The sequence below is a fragment of the Idiotropiscis lumnitzeri genome, chromosome 20, assembly GCF_059441095.1.
Source record: "Idiotropiscis lumnitzeri isolate Australia: NSW breed Sydney's pygmy pipehorse chromosome 20, RoL_Ilum_1.0, whole genome shotgun sequence".
Taxonomy (NCBI): Eukaryota; Metazoa; Chordata; class Actinopteri; order Syngnathiformes; family Syngnathidae; genus Idiotropiscis; species Idiotropiscis lumnitzeri.
Window position 1 is genome coordinate 13,060,596 of NC_142410.1, and position 24,163 is coordinate 13,084,758.

Genomic DNA, 24,163 nt, shown 5'->3' on the forward strand with positions numbered 1-24,163 from the left:
GAACAGCAACCACCAATCTGGGGAGGACCCAGGATGAAGGTCAGGAGGTCAGGACCACTGTTGCTGATGGAGGTTGCCCTTTGGATGAGAAGAAGCTGCTGACCGTAGCAACAATTGCAACCTTGCGCAAGTCAACCTTTTTGCTTTGCCCCAAACAAATGTGACATCAGACAAGTGTGCAGCTTCTTCATCGAGTTGCCTTCTTTCTCTTCATGAGCATCAGAATGCATGCGTGGAATGCAGGAAGACATTTTGGCTTGCAACTGAGTTGCCTTCTGACACTTAAAGATAAAGATAAAGATGTCCTTTATTAATCCCACAATGGGGAAATTTGAGGTGTTACAGCAGCAAAGATATAGATCACAACGACAAAAACAGGCCCAAAAGCCGAATATGGAAGGCGATGGTGTTGTTATTTTTTGTTTGACAGTAAAGTGTCAAATAAAATCAAGAAAGAGCGCTTGATGAGACGAGAATAGCTGGCTCATTCATTTGCAGCGCATTCACAATTCTCCTTCCGCTCCTAAATTATACCGTCACGTGCAACTTTTTTCAAAAAACACGAAGAGAATGCAATTGCTTTGTTTTGGTGATGATGTTTCGTGCAATCAACTTTGGTCCGCATTTCCGCTGTGCGGGGCGTTTGACAGATTGGCAGCCGCGTGAGCCAATAGGAGCCTCCGACATGTTGCCACTGACCAATCGGAAAGCAGAGGCTTGTTCGGCGCCCCTGAACGCTTAGGAACAGCACAAGCAGGTAAGTCACACTTTTGCCTGCTTTGTTATTTGCTGCAAATTAACAAACGCAACACTTGCCGCCAACACAAGAGACTTTTATTACAAATTCAAACTGTCCGCTCGGAACAAGGTGGGCCTTTTTTCCGCTCACTTTTGAATGTAAAGTCATGCAGCACAAGCGGCGGCGATTTAGCTTAGCTTAGCCTAGCCTAGCTTAGCCTGCTGCCGATCAGGCTACTTGCTTAGCATTAGCTTCGCTGTTAAACTCTTGAACTGAACTCCAAGTTGACGCTGGCGGCAAACAGTCTTGCGCGTCATAACACTGACAAAAAGGAGAAGAAAAAACAAAACGTCCTGCTCACAACTTGTCGCCACTCAACGCGCCTGATAACTTTTGAACAGCGTTCGTGTTGACCGGCTCGCAGGCGGGAAGATCTGGGTTCGAGTCTCTCGGATAGGCACTCTTGGCGTGCCATGATATCGAATGGCGACGACATGTGCCCTGCGATTTACAGCCGACCAATCCATTGTTTGTCTTGATGCGCCCTATCTTTGGCTGGCGACCAGTCCTGAGGAAACGAAATGACATCTGTCCACTTGGTGGTTGCAAATGATTGACGTTGCCTTCCTGTCACTTCAGGTGCCATGCATGCACACCTGTCGACTAACTTGTGACGCGAGGCAAGACTTCACCGACAACGCCCAGTCCACAAGCATGGACTTGAAGGTACACCATTTTTTTTTCCATGTCCTTGTGTTTTGGGCGGCCGGGAGCTCTGTTGTTGGCCACCGCTCGCCCCGCTGCTTCCAGACCGGATGCCGCCCGCCGCCCAGACGGAATATCCTTCTCACTTAAAAGGGTCTGCAACTTCCTCCAAGGTATCGCAGATGTGGAGATGAAACTCGTTTTCCCGTCATTGAGGCACAGGCGCATAATGGATTGTGGCAATAGGAGAAGCATGATCAAAAAGATGGTGGGATTGAAATAAGTCCCAAAATGTGCTTTTTCGGAAATATTTGGGTTAATAAAAACAGCTTTTTGCACCCCATTGAACACAATCTATTTGACTCTCAACCAAATCTAGAACATTTAGTTCAGAACACATTAAGTTGAAATAAATGTTAAAATTCTTGAGACCACTTAATTTTCACCCTTTTTGAGAAAGAGGGCATGATTTCAAATTGTCGTTGCATAATGCAAAATCGGCACAAGTCTCGATCACAGATTTATGTCAAAGCAGTATTTGCAAATGTTTTGTTTTGTATAGAAAAAATGCTTTCATGGACTACTACAAAGTTCAGAGATTGTCTGCTGAAAGGCTGAAATTCAGGATTTGAACCATTTGAAGTTCAACAAGGTCCCTAAACAATTCACTGATTATCAAAAAAAGTTGTCAGTTAATTTGATCATCAATTAGGTGTCGATTAATTGAATATTGATTTGTCCACGTAGCACTTCTACTGGGAAGGATGGAACAAAAATCGCAGCGCACGCTATGAAAACAATCTTTTGTTAATGTTGTAAACTCTACAGCTGGATGTGTTGCTGGAGCTTGACACGACATATTCGCCAATAATCATTCTTGGACCTGACAACAGCAAACGTTTCTCTGAAATAAGAGCATGGGTGGGAAATATCTTGCTTCTCCAGACAGTCGTTTTTTTTTTGTTTTTTTTGCTGCAGTCAGAGAGATGTCAGTTATGTGATTAATCGAGATATTGCTTTCTTTTTTTAAAAAGTCAAAAGCCCCCCCCCCAAAAAAAATAAGACTTGTGTAGTTACCACAGTTAAAAAAGTATTTAGTGAAAAGCTCAAGAAGGTAAACCGTGAGCACAGTAAGAAAGTCTCGCGAATTAAGGAAGCGTTTGTTGTACAAAAGCAGCAAATGTGACGTTTGAAGCCTTTATGTCGTTCATTGTTGTTGTTTGTTTGGTGGGCTCGCCCCCGGCGGCGAGAGGCGGTACTGCAGGGGGCCGCCTTGCCTTGCCGCCTCCTGGCAGCGTTGTCTTTTTGCGCATGCGCAGTGCGGCGCTCGTGTGTTTGTCAGCTCAAAGCCGAGCGAGCAGCAAGCCGCCATTTTCTCCGCGTCTCTCCCCAAAAGCCGAGAAAAAGACGAGCGCCCAGTGGCCGCCCCCAGCGCTTCTGCTCCGTCGCAAGTCGCCGATTGGGCCTCAAGCTCGGCCGGAGAGGCTCTCCGCTTGACCGCCTTGCGGCCTGAGAGGACTCATTCGACGGCCTTGTGCTGAAATCGGCAAAGAAGGAAGGAAAGCGAGCGAGCGAGCGAGCAAGGTGGAGATCGTTGATTCGTCCATTGGCTCGATCCGGAACGAAGCCGAGTGGCCCCCGACGGGCGGGCCCCCGGTTGCGTTTTGGGGCCAAATTGATGGCCTAGAGGTCGATTCCAGCCGCCTTTTTCCCCCCTTGCCCTTGTTCCCCCCTCCTCCTCTCCCCACCCACCGTCCGAGCGGAGTGCAGGCGATTGTTGGGCGAATTCCCTCGGATAGTGCGAGCTCGTCACGTGGTAGGTTCCTCCTTTTCCTTTGTTAGCCGCAGCTAGCGTCGTCTCGTCGCTCTTCCTGCTCGGAACTCGTCCGCGCCTTCACGCGAGCGAGCGAGCGAGCGAGCAGGCACCTCGCCTTGCGGGCCGCGCATTCAACGTCGTTCCGGGATCAGTTGGCCAAATGTTGCCTTGCGTAACGAGGCGTGCCTGCCCGCCGCCCTTCTGCTCGCCCTCGCCGCCGGTGGCGAGCTTTTAATTGAACGAATGTGGGACGTCGTCGTTGGTTCTGCTCACGATGGCCTTGCGTCTGCTTTCGGGACTCTTGGCGTCTGTTGCAGCAGCAGCAAAGCTAACGTTAGCAGCCTTGGTGACATTTGTTCTTGTTGTTGGCGACTGGTGCCAACGTGCAACGTGCACACGTCGTGTAAACACCACCGTGACATTTGGATGTTTATGCGCCACGAATGCAACACGACGCGCGTTTCGTTGTTTGTGTTTGTGTGCTAAAAGGCAGATTACATAATGTGCTTGGGAAGTCCCAACATGGCGTAGCCTTGCACCGACTGCAAACTGCAGCGAAGCAAGTGATGGATGGCGACGTCGTCACGTTGTTGATCAGGTCGCGCACCTTTCATGTGTACGCAACATCTCCTTTGACACAATGTGCAGCAGACGCCGTGACGTCACGGGGCCCAAATCCACCTACTTAGCAGGACGCGCGGAGCCTCCCTTGCTCATTTGGCTTCCCTTCTACATGCGCGGGTGCTTTTCCAAACCATTTGATGTTGCTTCTTGTCAGGATGGACTGAGGGAAAACTCAGAAAGAGTCCTTGAACGTGGTCGTGCAGCTGCACAGCAGACTTGCCAGTGTCATTTTCCACCTTTTGCCAGTCGGTTCCCAGACCAAACGATAATACAGTCATGATGAGCCCACCTTGGTTTTTTTTGTTTATTTAAAAAAAAAATTGCATTCATTTGAATGAACCTAAAGGTCAGCGGAAAAGGAAAAAAAAGTGAGAATGCTTAAAAGTGGCGTTTTTGCCATCGCCGTCGATGGAAGAACTCAAGTGATTCTTGGCTCTTGTCAAGAAAACATTTGATGGCTGCATCTGTTATCTCTTTAGTGCAACTCTTTTCACTTTTTGCTGTCAAACAGATGTACAATTTAATTGTAATCGACATTTCAACTGGACAAACAGCATTGTTCAGGAGGATTGCGCCTCCAAGCGAATCATTTTTTTTCTTTTATTTGATTAAAAAAAAAACTTGACAGAAACATTGAGCAAACAAGATGCATTGCCTCAAGTGTTTTTGGCATCAGTGTGAGTTTTCAACACTTGGCCAAGGACGACTTCTAAGATTTGATGTCGTCATAGTCACGCCTTTTTCCTGTGAAATCCCAACATATGGGGTGTCCACCTGAACCCTCCAAGGGCGACAAAGAGGAAAAATCAAAGGATGCAAGGACCACTTTGAAATTCTTAAATTTAATTTTGTTCGACGCACTAAAATCAATCTAGCAATTGCATATTTCGTTATTTTGGGCAAAAGTATATCCTTGAGCAAGATACTAATCCCAAAGTTGTAGATGAGGCGATTGTGCAAAGCGCTTTGAGGACAGAAGGTAGGAAAGCGCAAGGCAAGTGACCGTTTGTTTACCATTGAAAGAGAAACGCAGCATTTTGTTGCGTCGTTAGCGTTGCCCCATCAAAGAGCGCAAGTTGTTTTCAACGTGTTACATTGAGCCCAAATAAAGAAAATAATAAACCATCCAACTGAGGACTGACTTGTGAAAAATGGTGAAATGGACCACATTTGAATTTGAGAGGTTTGTGCCTGATATGTAAAAAAAAAAAAAGAAGAAATTGTCGCACAACTGCAAGTGGAGTCAAAGAGTTGTTGCTTGTAAAAATGAATTGGATTTGTTCAGCCCACACATTTTGTTACTTGGATTTTCATTGAGCTTATTTCGAAAAGCACGACAGCGTATCTTACATTTGTAGTTGTGTTGTCGCAACAACAATCTACTCATTCGTGCCTGCTTTGTTTAGCGAGGAAACCAAAGCGTAAAATTTGCTGAGCGATGTCCAAAATGACCCGACATGTACAAGTGCGACAAAACGTTGTCGTGAGCTGATCTGGATTTGCGTTTGGGACGTCGTCCTCATCAAGTTGAGGCGAATGTTATCTGATGGCCGCCGCATGATGTCGATCGATCTCAGCCAAAATCAAACGATTCCGATGCCAGCGAAAAAATGTTCAATAGCATGACCGACGGAAAGTTTGCCCAACATGGCGGCTTCCTTGCGTTGACGACTAATCCCGTTGAATTGCCATTCCGCCAACACGACATCGTGTCTTGACTCGTACTGGCGCGTTGCGTGTTTTGTTGCAAAAGAAAAGAAAGAAACGTCCACGTTGACTTCCCCTTCACGTGGTTGCGAAGCGATCCAGAGTCTGGCTCTCCTCCAAATGACGCCTGCTGCCAAGATTGGAAACGTTTGCATCCGCGTTGCGACCAAAGGTAAGGTAAGGTGCTGCCGTGTTAACGATGCGCCTTTTCTCTTGTTCCCAGGCTGTCCACCGGGGGGGCAGTAAGCGGGGGGTGTGGAGCAGGCCGCCGTGCCCGTCCCTCTGCACTGCATGGCTGCGATGGCGCCCGCTCTCACCGACGCCCCAGCCGAAGCTCACCACATCCGCTTTAAACTGGCTGCACCGTCATCGAGTTTGTCACCGGCCAGCGCAGACAACCACGCCAACGCCAGCAACATCCTCATCCACGCCGGCGGCCCCCCCAAGTGTAAGGTGGCCCCCGAAGACGCGCGTCCCCTGGACGATCAGCAGCAGCCGCAGCAGCAGCAGCCGCCGCCACCTCAGCAGCCGTCGTCTCAAGGGGACTCCCTGGGCAAACTCCAGCCCCTTGTGGCGTCCTACCTTTGCTCCGATGTGACCTCCGTGCCCTCCACCAAAGAGTCCATCACGCTGCAAGGGGTCCTCATCAAACAGTCGGTCTTGAAAAGTCACAGAATCCGGCCCGGCTCGCTACTCAACGGCGGAGACTTCCTGCTGAGGAAGCGGCACACCATCGAACTTTCTGGAGGCCAGCTCAAAAGTCTGATGAGCGGCAACGCCAACGGCGGCAGCGGCCAACCCACCGCTCCCGTAAACGGCCTGGCCAAGAAGCTGGCCACCGTGTCCGGCTCCGGCTGCGTGATGCCAGCCGTCAACGGAGATAAGGCTCCGGTACCCGCGCACTCGCACGTGGCGGACACCGATGAGCGGCCGGCACATGTTGTCGTCAAAGGAAGCCTTCAGCGCAAACGTTCTCCGGGAGGTTGTCAAAACGCGCAGCCTTCGGCGCCAACTTCCGTTTCCCACGACAACCGCAACCCCAATTCGGAGGGCGGCCGCCCCAGTCCCTCGCCGTCGGACTGGGAGAGGCCCGGCTGCAGCCTGCGCGGCTCCTCGTCCTGCGCTTCCCCTTCGGACACGCCGGACGCTCAAGTGGGGGAGCGCGCGCGCCTCAACGGCAGCCGGCAGACGGAGATCGAAGGCCGCCTGCGACGGCTGCGCAAACGCCTGCAGGTGGTCCAGGCCAAGCAGGTGGAACGCCACGTTCAGCAGCAGCTGGGTGGCTTCTTGGACTCGGCCGTTAGCCGCCTGCTGGCCGGCGGCCGCAAGGACCACGGCGCCGGCGCGGCCTCCGGTTCGGCGCCGTGGAGGACGGGACGCCACTCGGCAGCGAGCAACAGAGACGGCCTGGGTCGCTTCTTGAAGAGCGGCTCGGTGCCGCTGGAACTGGAGCGGTTGTATCTGAGCGGTTCGGCCAACCTGCACTCAGTGGAGAAAGCCTTCGACTCAGACGCGACGGAGAGCAGCTCCGGCGGCGACTCGGACCTGGAGGAGGAGCAGCTCACCAGGGTGGACGTGGAGCAGCGCCATGTCAAAATGTGAGTAGTATCTTCGGATTTTGGATGCATAATCGATCTGATATTGGTTGTTGGAATTGGAATTTGGAAAATTTTAATTTCTTTGGGCTCAAAATTGTTCATCGTGGGCTTCATATCAGTCGGGCCGTCAAAAAAGGCAAAGATGAAAGCATGCATGTTGGTCCCCACGTATAAAATCTTGTCGTGTCAAGTGATAGTTTGCAATTGGCCGCTCCGTCACCGTTTCCCAAACTGTCTGTTGCCACAAAAGGAAATGCTTGGTGTCAGGTGTGCTCTTCAAAGCGGGAAAGTCATTTTCTGCCTTCTGAGGGAAGAGAAGATCAGTTCTTGCCGCTACGCTTGACACTGGCACAAAAAAAGGAGCGGGTTCCACATTGACACCTTGTTTTTACTTACGCCAGCCGCCAAACGAGTCCTTTCTATACCCAACCTGATCGGCCGAAGCCGTGACAACTGACGTAATTGTCAAAGGGGAGGGTGGGGAGATGCTTTGGCCCTCCCCACCCTGGCTGACGCGTGCCTTTACATTTGTATCAATAAATCTGATGACATGCACAAGTTGCCGCGCAGCTCGCATCTTTTGCGTGTCACTCACTTGCCCTTCGTCTTCGTTTCTTGCATGTTGACTGACTGACACAGGTGCTTTGCTTCGACAAAACGCCCTCTTTTTTTTTGTCGTCGGTGACGGTGCGCTGACAAGTTGCTTGTTCGGAACGAATGGCGTACGCTTTGCCGCCTTAAGGCAGCAAACTTTGGAAATACCAAAGAGGGAATTCAAGTGGAGTGACGTGACAGCCTGCTTGTTTGTGTCGTGCGTCCGCCACAACTTGTTGGAAACATCTGGATGCGTTTGACTCACTTGTCCGTTCGTCAACACGGAGCGAGCCACACTTATGTAACTCCACCCCCGCTCCCTCCTTGTCATGTCATGACTGCTGCAGTCGTTTCCTGCCCACACCCTGTCGGCATGTCGGCCTGCGCCGCTTGCATACCGGGACCGTCGCGTTTACATTTGGAAGCAAGTCTACCAAATTTCAATGAATTGAAAATGGCCAAGTACAGAGAATGGGGCTCCAAAATTGTGAGAAATGGAGCCCCCCAGCCAGCTGTTGAACACTGATTGCTCGACCTTCTATATGACGAATACGTTATGTGCCAGCGCGAGTCCAAAAGGAGTTACAACTTGGTAGTAAGCAGAAGACAAGGAGGCTCGCATATCGTTACTAACCTCAACTTCACTTTTGAAACGAGGACTCTGCTTCGAGATCTAATCAAGCACTAGTCCGCCAAGCAAGGCCAAATCTTCATTAAGATGATGAAATCACAAGCAAGATGATATAATTTTTATTCGATCTCTTTGAACTTGTTGTTTAAATGTCATGTAAGCAGTTTTTCAAAAAGGATTGATTTTTTTTTTGCAATGAAGCCTGTTTGCAATTGTTTGGATTAGATTGATCATATTATTCCACAAGTAGCAACGATTAGCTCAAATTTATTGTTTGTTTAAGCCTTTAAGATGAACAATAAAACTCCACTTTGTGTGGAAGAGAATTTGAAGTGGGGTCCATGCTGGCAGCTGCTCCTCTTTGACAATGAGGACGACACACACTCTCATGCGCGTGACTTCTTGTTGGTCTCCAAGGTGATGAGCGCTTATGCAAATGTGCGTTGCGGTCATGCAGGAGGGCGTGTCTGCTGGTGCGCGTCGTCCTCCACGACGTCTTAACGTGTCGCAATGTCTGCGGGGCCCCACGCAACGCAAACTGCTTCTGCGCTGGCCACCACACCTTCCCGGCGTCCCCTGCACGCCACGTTGACGTCCTGTTTCGCATGTTGGATAGCCTGTGGGGGTGCTCCCCCCTGTAAGCGACCGCTGACACCGTCGAGCACACCTTGAGTTTAGGAATGACACCAAACCAAGTTTGCGTAGTTGCCCTGACCCGAGGAGCTTTCGGTGACATACTAAAAAACAATTGAAGCCGTAGTGTCAAGCTCTTGTGCATGTGTGCGTGAACGGGAACGGATCAATAGCGGAAGGTTGGCTGATTGAAAAGTAGCTCTTTGGTCAAAAAAGGTTGCGTTGAGTACCGCAACATGGATGCCATGTCGGCATGCTCGCGGTGGCCTGTCGGCCGTAACGGCGCAACCGATTTTAATTAACGGCCGGCGGCCCGAAATTAGGTGGAGGCGTTCACTTTGCTCCGTGAGGAAGACCTACGCGCGTTTGCGTCACCACACGAGTGAAGTGCTGATAGTTTTTGTGCGTGTGCCAGATGGAAGCGTGCGGAGAGTCGCTACACGCTGGAAAGGGCGGCCATCATCAGTCACTGGAACTGGCTGCAGGCTCACATCTCCGACTTGGAGTACCGCATCCGACAGCAGACCGACATCTTCAGGCAGATCCGCGCCAGCAAGGTCAGTCGCATGCTCACCGACTTGAAATGATTTCTAACTTAGGAGTGCCGAATGCGGTCCCCGAGAGCTCCCGTCCGGCCCCTTTCAGATATCAACACAAAAAAAGTTAGTAACTTAATTTGTCCCTAACTCATCCTACACTGTTCCAAGTGGATGTGACCTGGATTGCAGGTTTTTGAAAAGTTGGGAAATATTAAAGCGTTGGACAGTGAACTGAAATTGGGTTGATCTGTGAACATGATCATGCGTTCTCGCTTCATTGTGAACGTTCAGCCCGAAAGTGACTTTTTGGGAGATTGATGTTGCTCCCCTCTCTTTAGGGCTCCGTCGAGCTGGGAGGTGTCGGGCCTCCAGAAGCCAAGACGGAGTCTTCTAACGCTCAGGTAATATGACCATCATTATTAAAATGTGGCGAGTCCTGCACCATAGATTGGAAAATTAATGACGATCCAACTTTATCTCTCTCGCACATTTCACAACAGCTGGAAGTGTAACAAAGTGCTTTCCATATGGTGTCATACAAATTAGCGGATCGCTTTATGTACGTGTGTGCATATAAAAATTTTAAGTAACTGCCTGCCTAGTTGTGCAAAATCTGGCACAAGGGGCGCCCATCATTGAATCATGTGACTTTAATTTGATTTGTTTGATTGTTCATTGTAAGGTGATTGACATCTGAGGAAGTGTGTGTGTGTGCTTTTCTATGAATGTGTGTTGCTGCAGGATGCGTCCCCAGAGCATGTGGAACACATCGTCGCGACAGAACCTTGGAAAGCTCAAAGCGGGCAGCCTGTCAACGGCGTCCTCAGCAGGTACTGGTGATGATGATGACGACGACGACGATGATGATGATGACGGCACACATGTGGCAATGACAGGGTCAGCGAGAGCGTGGACGGCAAGCACCGGCAGACGACAGATAGCACGTGCGTGGCGGCACGTACCCGGCCTCTGATTGGCTGGAGGCGACGGAGGCTCATCCAGCCCAACGCGGTGGCCAACCTGACGGGAAAGGTAACCACGGCAGCCGAGCGTTTGCGCCCTTGCACTTGTTGATGCGTGACACGCATGCCTTGCGATGCGCGCAGGCGTCACGAAGCGGCGCCGGCTGCGCCTGCCGGGTCAACTCCAGCTGCGTGATGTGCGGCGGCCGCCCCGTCCCCCGAGAGGACCCCCAGTTCCACTTGACCGTCCTGGAGCGCCTGTCCAGACTGGATCTCGGCGTCCACCCCATCTTGTCCTTCCCAGATGGTCGGTTTCTGCGCCTCTTGCTTCAAATTGCCTTTTTGAAAAGAACTGATGTGGTTCTTGCTCTCTCTGGGCGTGTCCAGATGTGGGCGTGGGCCTTCGCGTGCAGCAGGCCATGAAGAGCTGCTGGAGCGGCAGGTCGCTGGAGAGGAGCAAACCCGTCAAGAAGTTCTCGCTCAAACACAAGCTGTCGTCATCCAAAGAGAAGCACAAGTTTGCCAGCTCGCTCATGGCAGTCAGTGAGTGTGCGCCGCCGCCGCCGCCGTCAGGCTGCACCTTAAAATAACCTCTTGCTGCATCTCCGCAAATTGTGACTAACTCCGCCGTCAAGGGCAAGTCAACCCCAAACAATTCTTGGCAATAAAAAGTTCTACGCGGCCCCACGATTTGCGGAATGTGAGTTTGGCATCCGTTTTTGTCAATCTCAAAGGCGGCCATTTTGTCCCTTCTGTAACCCTTGTCTAACGGCCAATCGTGACTCGGCTTCCGAGAACAGGTGAGTTGTGATTGGTCGTTCCCTGAGCACTCGGCGCCCGGGATGTCATTTTCAGTGGATAGAAAGTGACCAAATGGACGATTGCTTCGTCTTGAATCGGGAAGGAATATTTGAAATGTTTAACAGTTGCCGTCCATCCCGTCGACTTGTTCCTGATCATTTTGTCAGCGACGATGCGCTTTTAAAGAATAGCTGCAAAGGAAAAGCCACAATCAACCGAATCCACTTCCAGGACTGGGCCACTACAAGAATCGGGCCGACAAGTCGAGGACGCCCGAGGCCGCCTGCAAGACGGAGCGACTGCAGAGTGTGTCGGCGCCGCCCGGTGCCTACGACAAGAACTACAGCCGCAAGAGATTACGAGAGTCCTCGCTGGACAGGAGCGACTGTGAGTAACGAAGCCCGTCAAAGTTGTTGGACAATTTTAGAAACGGTCCAAATTGGAATCATTGGAGGGGAGCTTGAACGTTTGCTCTGAATGGGGAACGTCACGACTTTGGAATATTGTATTGTTGGTATGCTGACTGAAATGAGCGGCGCTTATTTGAATATTGCGTAGGGCTGCGACTATTTATATTAGCGATTGTCCCCAAAAATTGTCAATTGTAAAAGAAAATATATATATTTTATCACACGACTCTCAATTCCTGTGAAGTTGCCATCTTGGAATAGTTGGCCTTGAAATTGAGCAGAACCTTAGCGCCGTCCGGTTGCCAGCCTTCTTTTCCCGCTTGAACGTGTTTGTGTGTTCCGCAGCCTCTCCCAAATTCTTCCTGGACTCAGGCGGGGGTGCGGCCGCTGGCCCGCCGCTGGCCGCCATCCACAACCCCGTCGCGCGCCAGCTGTCCACGTCCTCGGATGTCGCCGTGCCATTGGGCGCCGCCGGCACTCCTGTAAGATCGAGCAAATGTTTTTCACGCATGACATCTGTCGAGATATTTCGCACTGTTCAAAACAACACTTAGGTTTGCGCATCAACAAATGAGACGAGTAAAAGTGATCAAGAGAGCAGATGAGTGAAGGAACAGAAAATTGGTAGCGAGCAAAGCTGTCACATGGAGCGCTGAGCACCAGGACCAAATTGCAGCCTGCACGTCAGCACACGAAAGGATAGAATAAAATAGAAGAAACGTCAACATCGAAATTGTTGCAAAGTCAAATAAAGAAGACTGAAAGTAGTAAAACTGTGTCAAAGCAAGAAAGAAAGCGAAGTAAAAGGATGAATAGCATTTAAAAAGGTGGCACTCGCCTCAAAATGTTTTCTCGAGGCTTCGTATCGTGGCTAATAATGCTTTGAAGAAAGTTCGGCGTGGCTACTCCACCAAACCTGAATTCTGCCGCTTTTGGGACGGAACATGTTGAGCGGAAAAAGTCGCATGGCCATTGCCAGATTTTGTGTGTGCGCGCTTCAGCTGCAGCCCATCAAGAGGAGGCGTGGCGAAAGCTCCTTTGACATCAACAACATCGTCATTCCCATGTCGGTGGCCGCCACCACGCGAGTGGAGAAGCTGCAGTACAAGGAGATCCTCACGCCCAGGTAACACCAAACGAAAGGTTGCCGCCGTCTCAAGCGCTCACTCACCCGACTCGTTGGTGCATCCAGCTGGCGAGCCGTGGACGTCCCGTCGCAGCCGACGGCGCCGCAAGAGGACGAGCGCCAGGTGAGGCTCCGGCGTGTCCGCTTGATTTCCAAAGCAAACGGAGCGAAAAAGTACACGACGACAGCTCCAAATTGGAAGTTGAAATCTCGGAGGCTGACAATGTTGTGCGTCGTGCGTTTTGTTTCCAGGTGGAGGACTTGTCAGACGCAGCCTTCGTCCAGCTGCATCAGCCGTACGAGGACCAGGAGCGTTCGCGCTGGACCTGGATGGCGTTGGCGCCGGCCAAGCGGAGGGGCAGCAGGTCATGACGACGACACGCCGACAGTCGGCCGGGTGTGGAACGCGCGCACTCCTAAGTGACATCCCCAATTTTTCTATTTTTTTTCGTGGCAGGTCGTACAAGTCGGTGGACGGGCGCACCACGCCGCTGTTGTGCGGCACCAACCCTCCGACCCCCCAGCCGGCGTCCCCCGAGCCCAGCCACTACCCGGCGCTGCACGACTACGGCTACGTGCCCTCGCCCGCCAGCCCCCCTAGCCCCGACACGCCGTGCTCGCGCGACTCGCACCGCCTCGTGTCCAGCGAGGACACTCGATGTTCCACGCCCGACTTCGCCTTTGAGGAGCGGGTACGACAATCGCCTCAAAATGATTGAAGTTGAAGTGGGGTGTCCGTTCAGCTTGTTGGGACAATTGTTGAAGTAATCGGTCTGATTTTTCTCTCAATTGTCCAAAATTGACAAAACCGAAACGAGGATTTCTTTCCGTCAAAGCGGATCATTGCATATCGGAGCCGTCTATTTTTGAGTCGCTCGAGAGAGGAGAGAATATTTTGAAATTGCAAAAATGAGGACTCGAGGTCTCAAAATGATTGAGGGGCTTCATCGCAATAGTTGCGCGTTGCTTTTGTCAACTTTTTAGTTGCGCGATGATGGATTGTTACACGTCTCCGATGTCGTGCTCGTCTCACGTTCGTTTGCGCTTGTCCAGACGGTGGCGCCGTGGGAGCGCCGCAACTTCCCTTTGCCCGAAGACCCGGCGCCGGAGCCCGAGGCGGACGGCGAGCGCGCCGGGCCCAGGATGCAAAGTCTGCCGGGGTGCCGTGCCTTCGGACGGCCTGACTCGGACGACGGCGAGCCGCCTTGTTGCCACGACGATGACGACGACGACGACGACGACCCCAGGCGGCCGTGAGCGGACTTGTGCGCTTCCTGTTGTTTGATATTCAAACATCAGTCTAATTCTTTCACAGTTTTTAGTGAATCTGACGCAGATAGACGCAACATGTTACAAGTCTGATTTGTGTAGTAGGAGAAACATGTACATGGGTGGGGGTGGGAGGGGCTTAGCGGTGTTTTGATACGTGTCGTGTACACTCGTAGCGCACGATGTAGCGACTCCCCCACCATGGCCAAAGGGTGTTTTTCTATCCTTTAGTTTATATTTCCCATGTACATTTTAGTGGAGTGACACATAAAAGATGGCGAAAAGGCTGCCCCCCCTCCCCCAACCCCCCCCGATCACAACAAAACAGGTACATTTAGGATGAAGAGCCCCCCCCCCCTCAGAGCAGAGCACTTGACTTTGTTTGCTTTTGTTTTCCATTCCTGACATGTTTGTACGTCGCGTGTTCCAGCGTAACGTCTTTGACTTGTGAACCATTCCTACTGCACCCCCCACCCCCCCCGCACTTGTCCTAGGAGGCGCTACTAACACTTGGGTAGCAGGGCTCAGGTTCAGGCTCTTGCTGTTCCATCTCACGCTGGTTCCTCCCGTCCGTCAACTCAATGACTATGCAAAACGAAAAGTGAAAAAAAAAAAACAGAAAAAAAAATCTAGTTTGCTTTTTGCCTCAGCCAATCACTGTTCTCTCTTCAGTAGTGACGTCACATGTTGATGTACCTGTTTGATTGTTGCAGCAGTTATCACTATTGTTTGCTTTTTGTAAATAGTTCCATTAAAACATTTATGTTCAACTCTGATGCTTTTCTTCTTCTTCAAGCACCGGCGAAACTTTTGATTTAATTATTTTTATTAGTTTAAGCATTTTGCTGGACAAGAATTCTATGAATTGATCAAGTGGACACGCCATCTGCGGGCTATGAAGATGCTGTCCAATCTTGACGTCGTTAAATTACGGAATTAAATCCATCTCTTCACGTAGTCCTGCCTTAGACGTATCCGAAGACGACTTCTTGGCTACGTTGTCGCCGCAGCCGCATTGGATGCAATGTGGCAAAGTGCAACTTATGAATTGGCAAAGATGTCTCGTTCTCTTGCTCCTTGGTGCCGTATCATCACCTGCATCACAAGCGGTTGCCCCCGTGGCCCACCCTCCGTAGCGGGGATGGTGCAGTCAACTTGCTTTCGTCCCAGATGAAGTCACCCAATTTCGAGTAGCAAATACTTTTAATTGCAAGTTTCCAAGTGTTTATGAATGAAGTTACACAAAATACTTGAAAATTTGGAAAAAAAAGTCAAGTTCATGTCTTAATGAGATCGCTCACAAAGGACAGGGACTTGAGTGCGAATGTCAACTCCAAAAACCCTCATGCAGAACTGTGACATTGAAGCTAATTAGTTGGATGATTGATAAAGATGTGACGTTGCATATGAGCAATGCTCGTCCTCCCATTCCCAAAAAATGAGTGCGATGATTAAGCTCATGTACTACTTTCTTTTTTTCTTCAGTCAGTTGAGTTTTTTTCTCTTACGAGACATGCCCTAACAGCATGCAGTGTCCACTTTCTACCAAGAGAGGGCGCTAACACGCCGTAAAGATCACGTGTGCCATGCACATGTTTGCGGAAGGAAGGACTCGCTTCCTGGCGCTGCTGCAGGTTTCCCATCTTTTGGGTGTCAATTCCAAAATAGTTTTTGTCTGGTCCTGGCCCTGCGTCCATCCAGAATCCAAAAACGCTTCTCACGAGATTCGCGGGCGTGCTGGAGCCGTTTTTTTGCATATTAGCAAAATTCTGAAGGTCTCGTCCAAAGACAATTTTTGAACCGGCTCCGATAACCAAAGGTTGACTTGATCGTATGCTTTCCCACTTAGTTTGAAAAGCCGTTTTCCGCGATGTGTCCTGCTTCACTTTTTCCCTCGCCAAACCTCAACAAAGACGACGTCCGAGGTGACTTGTTAGCGTTTATTGTCAAACACAAACAGACATGAAATACACAACAACAATCATCACGTTGGCACCACTGTACAGCGCGTTAGTTGTGACACATTAGAATAAGTTAGCATGCACCTCAGCTCTGGTACGAAAACACAACACGCGGTGAACAAAAAGTGGCATTACCCTGCATACGCAAACGCACCAATCCAGCAGGTTGTTTGGGGGCGGGGCAGGGAGTGGGGGGGAAGTAGGCGGGGCCAGAGGGGGGTCGCTGACTTGGTTTCACTTCCGTTTGGCGTTTCATGCAGGAAGTGATGTCACAGAATTGTTTTTTTTTTTCCATTGACTACAAACTTTAGAAAGAACCATGACTGTCAACAAACTAAAACTATAAATAGATATTCCACAGAAAAATGACTTTGCACGCGTGCTAAATTATGAAGCTAAAAGGACGCGGACCTCGACAAAGGAATGGCGGCACGGGGACTCCCAACTCAGCGACAATACTGCTTGAAAGGTCGGCTTGTCTCACGCTTGCCGTCCGTTGTTTTGCCGCCGACGTTTCGAAAGCCGACGCAACAGAAAGGCGACGTCGCCTCAGGACCATTTTTGACAAACGAGGTCGCCGAAGTGACGAGCGGGACGGCGTAAAGCCTCCAAATGGAAGAAGCAGAAGATGAGGCGGACTTGAAGGTGACGCCAGTAGCCGTAGCGACCGACTGCCTAAAATGCAAGGAGGTGAGGCCCTCACGCAGGGGCGTCAAAGATACGGCCCGCGGGCCTTTCCGGGTAAGAGGACATCTTGACTGGCATTTTGTCAATCAAAGTAATGACTTTTTTTTGTTTTCTTTTTTTTGTCCACAACTCTGAGAATGTGAACTTGGTCAGGTTTTAACACCTTCGACTGATGAATGGATGTCCCTGCAAAGGCAGCAACGCGTCAAGTTTGGCCAGCTAGGTCACCTCATTTAAAAAAAAAAAAAAAAAAAAGGCGTCGTATTTGCGTGACAAGGAAAGCCTCCTGGGGAAATAAAACGCAATATAGCCGTGAACAATTTAAAAAGCCTATTATTTTTTTTTTTTTAATACGCTGCCACAACTTGGATGTTTACGTTGCCAAGGTAACTGCAATGTCCACCCTCCTCCTTCTGAAAAGTGATGAGTCCCTTCCACTTGTCACATTTGCACATGGAAGCGCAAATGTATCACGTTCAAAAAATGTCTGCGTCTTCATGAGTTGCTTTCGAAATGGTTCCGACATGGAAGTTGCACATGTCAAAAAATATTGAATTTGCAATTAATTTTTTTGTTCAGATGAATTGACAGCAAGCTAGCAATCAGTAAACGCGTTGTACTTGTACTCCAAATTTGGATATCGAACGTCCCACTTGAGTTCAGGCTGGGGCGAAAGGTCAAGGTGGCCCGCCAACTCAAAATGCGTTTGACACCCCCACCCCACCCTCGGCCTCCCCCGTGCCAATTACAGTCGAAACGTGACGACGGCTACAAAAAGTCCGGTGAGAAGAAGGATGTGGAGCGTGACGCAGCAGGATGCGCGTGCGAGGTTGGGGGTGGGCGAGGGGGGGGGGGGCGTATGGCGGCTCACAGCCCCTGCCGGGCCAGCGAGGCGCTGACCCGGTCGGCCAGCGTGGACAGCTGGGGCGGCTCGGCCATGTTGAGGCTGCCGGACGACGACACAGTGCTGAGCTGGTGGGTGGGCGACTCGTCCAGGGAGATGATCTCGGCGCCGTGGTCCGTGCGCGCCTTTGCGCTCTCACGGAAGTTCAGCTTGTGGCTCTCGATCTGCGCGCACACGCACACGCACAAACGGGCACACTCGTCAGGGACGGCGCTAACACACACGCACGGTCAAAACGCATCCGGGTCTGGATTTTCAAATGAAAGTACATACCTAAAAATTCTGAAAAAGGAACTATTTCGAAAGGCTCTATGCAGAAAATGTTTGTGCGGCATACTGCCCCCAAGTGGCCATCCGTGGAAGTGGTGTGCGGATGACCAAATCAAATGATTTGGTGGGCCGAGATTGTTCCACTGAAAATGTTCTCATGTCGAGAACGAGTTAAAGTTGGCTATCGTTCGCTCTCTCCCGACAAAAACAGTCGGGCGCACATTTGCATATGGCGCTCCAAGACCAGGCATGCCCGACTGCGGTCCTCGAGGCCTCCGACGTGCCAACCTGTTTTTCATGTGGCCCACGTCCATCCAATTGCTCGCGATTGTTATCGTGATCGCTCCTGCAGAGCATTTGTGTTGGACGAGGGGCACATGGAAAACATCCAGCACAGCGGGCCTCAAGGACCGCACTCGGGCACGCCGGACCTCGATAGTTCCTCCAGTTCAAGTGCCTGAATGACGATGACGCTGCTACTTACTGGCATCCTTCATCTTGGCGGGTGCGTGAGGTGAGTGAGGGGGGATGGCGACGGGGGAGGGGTCGTCCAAGGGGTTCGACGCGCCTTTCTTCCCATTGGCTCGCTATGCCGGCCGGGGGAGGGGGGGGGGGGTTTCAGGCGGGAGGGGTGACGCATGCAATAAAAATAAATGGGATGGCGTCAACAGAAATAAAATCAAAGTGCAGATTTGAAATCATAATAATAATAATGATTAGAATGAGGGTGGGGGAGGGTTGTGAGAAGCACGAAACGGATGGCAAATCACGGCGTCCAAACGACTTCAGGATTATTTCTTCTCGTTTCATTTGTGCAATAAGCCAACTTCCCCATTTTGGCTTTTTTTTTTTGATTGAATATTTTTCAATTCTTTTAATGTTGGTGTTTTGTGCGATTCAGATTTTACTCTTAACGTTTTCTATTCTTTCTCCCATCAAGCCAAGAAAGCAAACGTGATTTGCGGCAGCGAAATGGTGACGTGACGTCGTGGTTTTTTATTTTATTTTTTTTACCTTCCTCTGGCCGCCTCCCGGCACGTGATTGATGTTGCCAAGCGAGCCCACCTTGGACTGAACTCTGAACTCCAGCTTCTCATTTTTGATCTCCACATTGCCGCCACCTGGTGGTCACAAGGTCAGCAAACGTCACGTGATTAGTGTGCGCATGTGTGTGCGTGTGCGCGCGCACGTGCCGTCACCTGGTTTGTGGCGGATGTTGTCTTTGGAGCCGCACTTGGACGCCACGCTGCTCAGGTCCACTTTTTTGTGGACAATTTGGACCTGATGGGAGAAACGAGGCCACCTTCAAATTTTTGGTGTGCAAAACACGGGAGGCCCGCCGTGCCACGCACCGCCCCCCACCCCAACGCCCAATCGTTCCCGTTTTGAGGGACGTCCATCACGCCAAACGATGGGTTGTTAGTTGCCCCGGAAACGGCACATGACGGACACACAAGGAGCACGACGACTCGTGTAGAAAGTGCAAGCTAGTTGTGGTCGGCACGGGAGTTAGGTTGCTCTTTGATGGAGAAGGGAGTCGGTGGTGGTGGGGAAGAGGGGGCGTGTCTTGGGCTGTCCAGCAGCCAGTCAGCAGTGAGCTACTCACATTGCCGCCACCGGGGACGTGTTTAATATTATGTTTGGAACCGCAACGGGAACGCACGTTGCTCAAGTCCAACTTCTTGTCCACAATCTCAACACGGCAGAGATGCCAGTTACCGCGCAGAAAACGCCGCACGTGCCAGGATGACACGCCCCCAGCGCCAACGACGTGAGCGTTCGTACATACGTGACCCCTCGCGACACGCCGCTCGCGCGGCCGCCGCCTCACCTTGCCGCCGCCCGGCGTGTGCTTGAGGTTGTCTTTGGAGCCGCAGCGGGATTGGACGGTCGACAGGTCCAACTTTTTGTCCAAGATTTGAACCTGAGCGAGAACGACAAGAAAGAAGCGCGCTGAAAGCAAAGTGCAACGCTGCCTCGGCTTGGCCGCGGCCCAACCGGGACGAGGAACGAAGTCGCGTAAAACTTTGACTTGGACGTTTTCACAACGTGGCATGCGGGCAAGGCGAGCCGCAGTCGCAAATTCATTTTCATGAAGCCACAAATACAAAATGAGGACACTCGCAAGGAGCATGGCGCTAACGACCAAGCACACTTCTTGATGGCGCTCACTTGGCCACGCCCCTTAACAGCACACCCCAATAGATATTTACAAATGTTTTTATGTCAGGCCAACGCTCCATTAAAAAAAAAAAAATAAAATCCTCTGTAATGTCTTGGCGGGGCCGCTAAGTCGCGTTAGCGCAGCTCGCAAGCGTCTCACGCCTCACTCACGTTGCCGCCGCCAGGCATGTGTTTGATGTTGGCTTTAGAGCCGCACTTGGACTGGATGTTGCTGTAGTCCACCTTCTGGTCCAGGATCTGGACCTGCACCAGATGGAAAAACTCCACGTCACCCCAAAAAGAGCGCCACGTCGCACGCCACCAGCGCGCTTACCTTGCCACCGCCCGGTTGGTGCTTGAGATTTCCGGTGGATCCGATCTTGGACTTGACCGTCTTGAGGTCAGGCATGGGCGGGGCGGCGGCCAGGGGGGGCGGGGTCTTAAGGGAACCGGGTGACTTTGGGGCACTACGCACCACCGCCACCTTCTTCACCTTGTGGGCGTCGCTTGCCGACTTGCCGGAGAGCGCCTGGCTGGAGGGAGACTTTGGCGTGCCGGGACTGCTGTGGCCGCTCGTCGCGTCTGGAATGTAGAGCGGACGACGGTCACGTGACGCCCGACGTGCCCGACGCCCGCCGGGTCGCGCTCCACTTGACGTACCTGGCTGAGTTTTGGCCGACGTTCTGCTCGCAAGAGTTTGAGATTTCTGCAAGCACAAAATGACGCGTGACGTGAAGACGCTCCCCGATTGGAGGACGGAAGCGTGTGTCGCAATGCTACGGTAGCGATAGCATTAGCGATAAATGAGGACCGCTGATCATCACGTACCTTCTCCGCGCCTCCGTGAGCTGTGGGACCAAACAAGAGTGCAAGGTCAGCAAAGGGGGGGTTTGATGTTTCCACGCTCAAAGGCAGCTCGGGGCTCCTCAAACTTTTTGAGGATATCCTCCGAGCCACCTTGCAAAATGGTCAACGTCGTCATCGTGCCCTGACGACTGAATTGAGCGGAACTCAAATAGTTGACGGACTGAAGAAGCGCGAGAGCCAATCGCAACACACACGGAGGCGGGCTCACCTGTGACTTTGGCGTGTCCCGTCGGGACGCCATTTTCATGGTGGTGCTCGTTGAGGCTCATGGCAGCCATGTTGGCATCGGCGGCGGCCGTGTAGCTGCTATTGGCGGCGGTGTGGTCCATGCTGGGACGGCGAAGCTGCGGAAGAGGACGCGCGAGACGCGACATCATTCGGAAGGAAGGACGACATGATGCCACATCAACGGTAAACGGGAGAAGAAAAGAAAATGTTGGCCAGGAGCCGTCGTCCGTTAGGTCGTCGAGTCAACTCCAAGACTCGCCCGCTCGTTTGGCAAACGGACGCTCGTCGGCAAGTGAGCTGCCGCCGTTCGGTGCTCTTATCTCAAGGTGGCACTCGCAAGTCAAAACAAAACACTCGGTGTCTTGACAAACTGCAAAGTTGGGTCATGCGTGTCTCGAGGCCGCGTTGCGCTCTGACTTGGAAGATTGCGCAATCCTCCGGCGACGAGGTTTTCCTGTGGCACAAGATGGCTTCCAGTGGCCAGGCTCGCTCCGAACAGACAACAGCAAACGATGATGTCACCTTTCGCAGTAATGAGGACCTTGTCAAGCCGCACAGTGTGCGTGTGCACGTGTGCGTGCGCACGTCTCCGTTGCCCCATTTAGCGGACAAAACCGCCATTGAGGCGTCCGCATGAACGAGCGGGAACAAGACAAAGACGACTGGGAGGCTCGCCGCGGCATCTCGCAGAAGCTAACGCGTTAGCATCCTCGCTACTTGCGCGTCGTTGTGGATGTCCGCGAGACCCCCCCAACCCCCAAACCCACCCGAACCAAGCGCCAGTGGTTACAGCCGGCTGCCGTCTTCCTGGAGTTTTGGAAAAAATAAATAAAGTGGGCCAAGCTCTTCAATGACACCCGAAAGGTTTCCCGACACCTCACATCACGATTCACGTGCGTGAAAAAGTTTTGGTTTGGCCCGTACGAGCTCATTGGTGGCTATTGTCAGCCAATAGGAGAAGGCCTTGGCCGCATCACGTGAAAACTTCTTGATCGACGGCCTCGCACGGATCACGACGAGCACGTCGGCGTCTCGTGTTGCCGGCCAGCCTCCGGCCATGTTGGCAGAGTGGGCGTCGCCACACATTTGCTCCCACGTCAGCAAACAGGATGTCCTTCAACGCCGGCTTGAGATTGGACGCCACGGCAGGTAGCGCCCACCCGCGCTCCACTTTGTGCTTGATTGGGCCTGACCCACTTGGCCGCTCCCGGCCCACGCTGGGAAGCTGCTGGCAAAATTAGCTTGCGTGCCACACGACCCCCACGCACACACAACATGAACACACATGTAACATACACACACACAGTCTGAATTTTTTTCCTCGTTTGTACACGCCAAGCAGGCGCCTTCTGACACGCTAACGCTAGTTTCACAACTGAGCGCCTCATGCCAACTAACCTAAGCTAACGGCGCTAACCTCAGCGTGAAGTGATCACCAGAACTTTGTCTTGTCGTCTCCTTTCACGACCGTAGGATGCCGTCTTCTGACGTTTTTAGGTCGACAAACACATTTCAAGCCACGTTTTACGTTTCCTGTGATGTTTCATGTGCCGAGAAATACTGAGACTGTGAAAGCTGAGCTGCGATGTCACGAGGTTTTCCTCAAGTCATTTTTCAGAGAGGGCAAAGAACATGCGTGTGAGTATTGTAATATTGTCTGCCTGCATGTGTTGCTCCACCGTTTTTATTCAAAAATGTTGCTTCTGCTCGCGCAACGATCGATGCTAACTGTTAGCATGTCAATGGTACTTTCGTTGTTTGTTAGCAACTGTGAGTTCTCGTCTGTATTTCAGGCCCGCCTAGTCCATCCGAGTCAGCCAAACGGTGCCGAGAACGGACTTGGCGGTACCACGTCACACGCCCAGGTGCCGCACACTTGACGTTCATTTGATTTCTTTTTTATTCATTTTTGGGGTGCTGCATGTATGCTTGTGTGGCACCTGCGTGTGATGTGCAAATTCCGTCCTGTGTCGGCTGAGGAGGGACGACGAGGTCTGAAATACTGACCGGAACTTAGTGACGGACTGACCGTCCACCGCTGGCGCTCGCGTCTCAAGTTTTCACTTTGGAGTCCAAGTGAAAAATGTGCCCAACGATGATACGTTTCTAAAAAAAAAAACTCGGTGGTGGAGGCACTCGCATCTCAAAGTGCCAAATGTTCTCCTCGCATGTCTGGAAAAAAAAAACGCGGCTGGTCTCGACCAGCCAGCACAAAGAGCCGACGAGGTGGATCCCACACGAGAGAAATGTCATCATTATTTTTAGGGGGGGGTTGAAAGCAGACTGTGAGAATGTTCGGGGTGGGGGCGGGGTAGGGGGCGACGGTGTCGGCCATCATTGCTTCCATGTTCTAGAATAAAGCAGCGCGCGTTCTCGCGGCGGAGACGCGCGACACAAAGACGCTCCATGGGAGAACCTGCTCGAAGGATGCCGCGTGCACGCGCCGAACGACGCCCGCTGGCCCGCGCGCAGAAAGAGCAAGCGATTTAAAATAAAAAAAAATCAATAAAAATAAATACGTCGAGCCATAGAACACGCACATTTTGGACTCGTGCATGCATGACCTCAAACGAAGACGTACGCGCGCGTCCCGTCCTGTCCGCGCGTGCATGGCTGTCGGTGGAACGAATGCGGTCTGGTCGCGTTTTCGGTTTGGAATTGTGGGCCACGGTGCAGTTGCTTCTTACCTGCGTGCACTTGGAGACGCTTCGTTCTTCTCTCGGCTGGACGACGCGCACGCAAGCACGGCTCCTCCTCGCTGTGCACGCTCACGCCGCTGGGGGGAGCGCGCCTGTGTTGAAACGCAAACGGTGCCCGCGCAGGCAGCTTTTGTATTTGCCGTGCAAACCAACGTTAAGAAAATTGCTATCCATCCATCCATCCATCCATCTTCTCTACCGTTAATTAGCACCACACACTTTTTATTTGT

General features: G+C 51.7%; 2 protein-coding genes across 3 annotated transcripts; one reads left to right on the top strand and one right to left on the bottom strand.

Annotated features, from left to right (window-relative positions):
* Positions 1-722: 722 nt before the first annotated feature.
* Positions 723-14,924, top strand: LOC148317912 (KAT8 regulatory NSL complex subunit 1-like). 2 transcript variants are annotated; one of them, XM_088284291.1, is made up of 16 exons: positions 723-757; positions 1,379-1,465; positions 5,815-7,189; positions 9,463-9,604; positions 9,925-9,987; positions 10,328-10,416; positions 10,483-10,618; positions 10,693-10,855; positions 10,936-11,091; positions 11,581-11,736; positions 12,105-12,241; positions 12,761-12,885; positions 12,952-13,009; positions 13,138-13,250; positions 13,343-13,577; positions 13,939-14,924. In XM_088284291.1, exons 3-16 carry the CDS (start codon positions 5,883-5,885, stop codon positions 14,140-14,142), a joined length of 3,084 nt encoding a protein of 1,027 aa, XP_088140417.1. In that variant the 5' UTR covers positions 723-757; positions 1,379-1,465; positions 5,815-5,882; the 3' UTR covers positions 14,143-14,924. The 2 variants fall into 2 exon arrangements, with proteins under 2 accessions (XP_088140417.1, XP_088140416.1); XM_088284290.1 differs by lacking the exons at positions 723-757; positions 1,379-1,465 and adding an exon at positions 2,669-3,260.
* Positions 14,925-16,080: 1,156 nt separating this feature from the next.
* LOC148317913 (microtubule-associated protein tau-like) lies at positions 16,081-24,068 on the bottom strand. Its single transcript, XM_088284832.1, has 10 exons — positions 23,922-24,068; positions 21,215-21,350; positions 20,968-20,987; positions 20,800-20,845; positions 20,474-20,721; positions 20,311-20,403; positions 19,808-19,900; positions 19,176-19,257; positions 18,991-19,097; positions 16,081-17,870 (listed from the first exon to the last, which is right to left on the bottom strand). Exons 2-10 carry the CDS (start codon positions 21,333-21,335, stop codon positions 17,670-17,672), a joined length of 1,011 nt encoding a protein of 336 aa, XP_088140958.1. The 5' UTR covers positions 21,336-21,350; positions 23,922-24,068; the 3' UTR covers positions 16,081-17,669.
* Between the last annotated feature and the right edge of the window lie 95 nt (positions 24,069-24,163).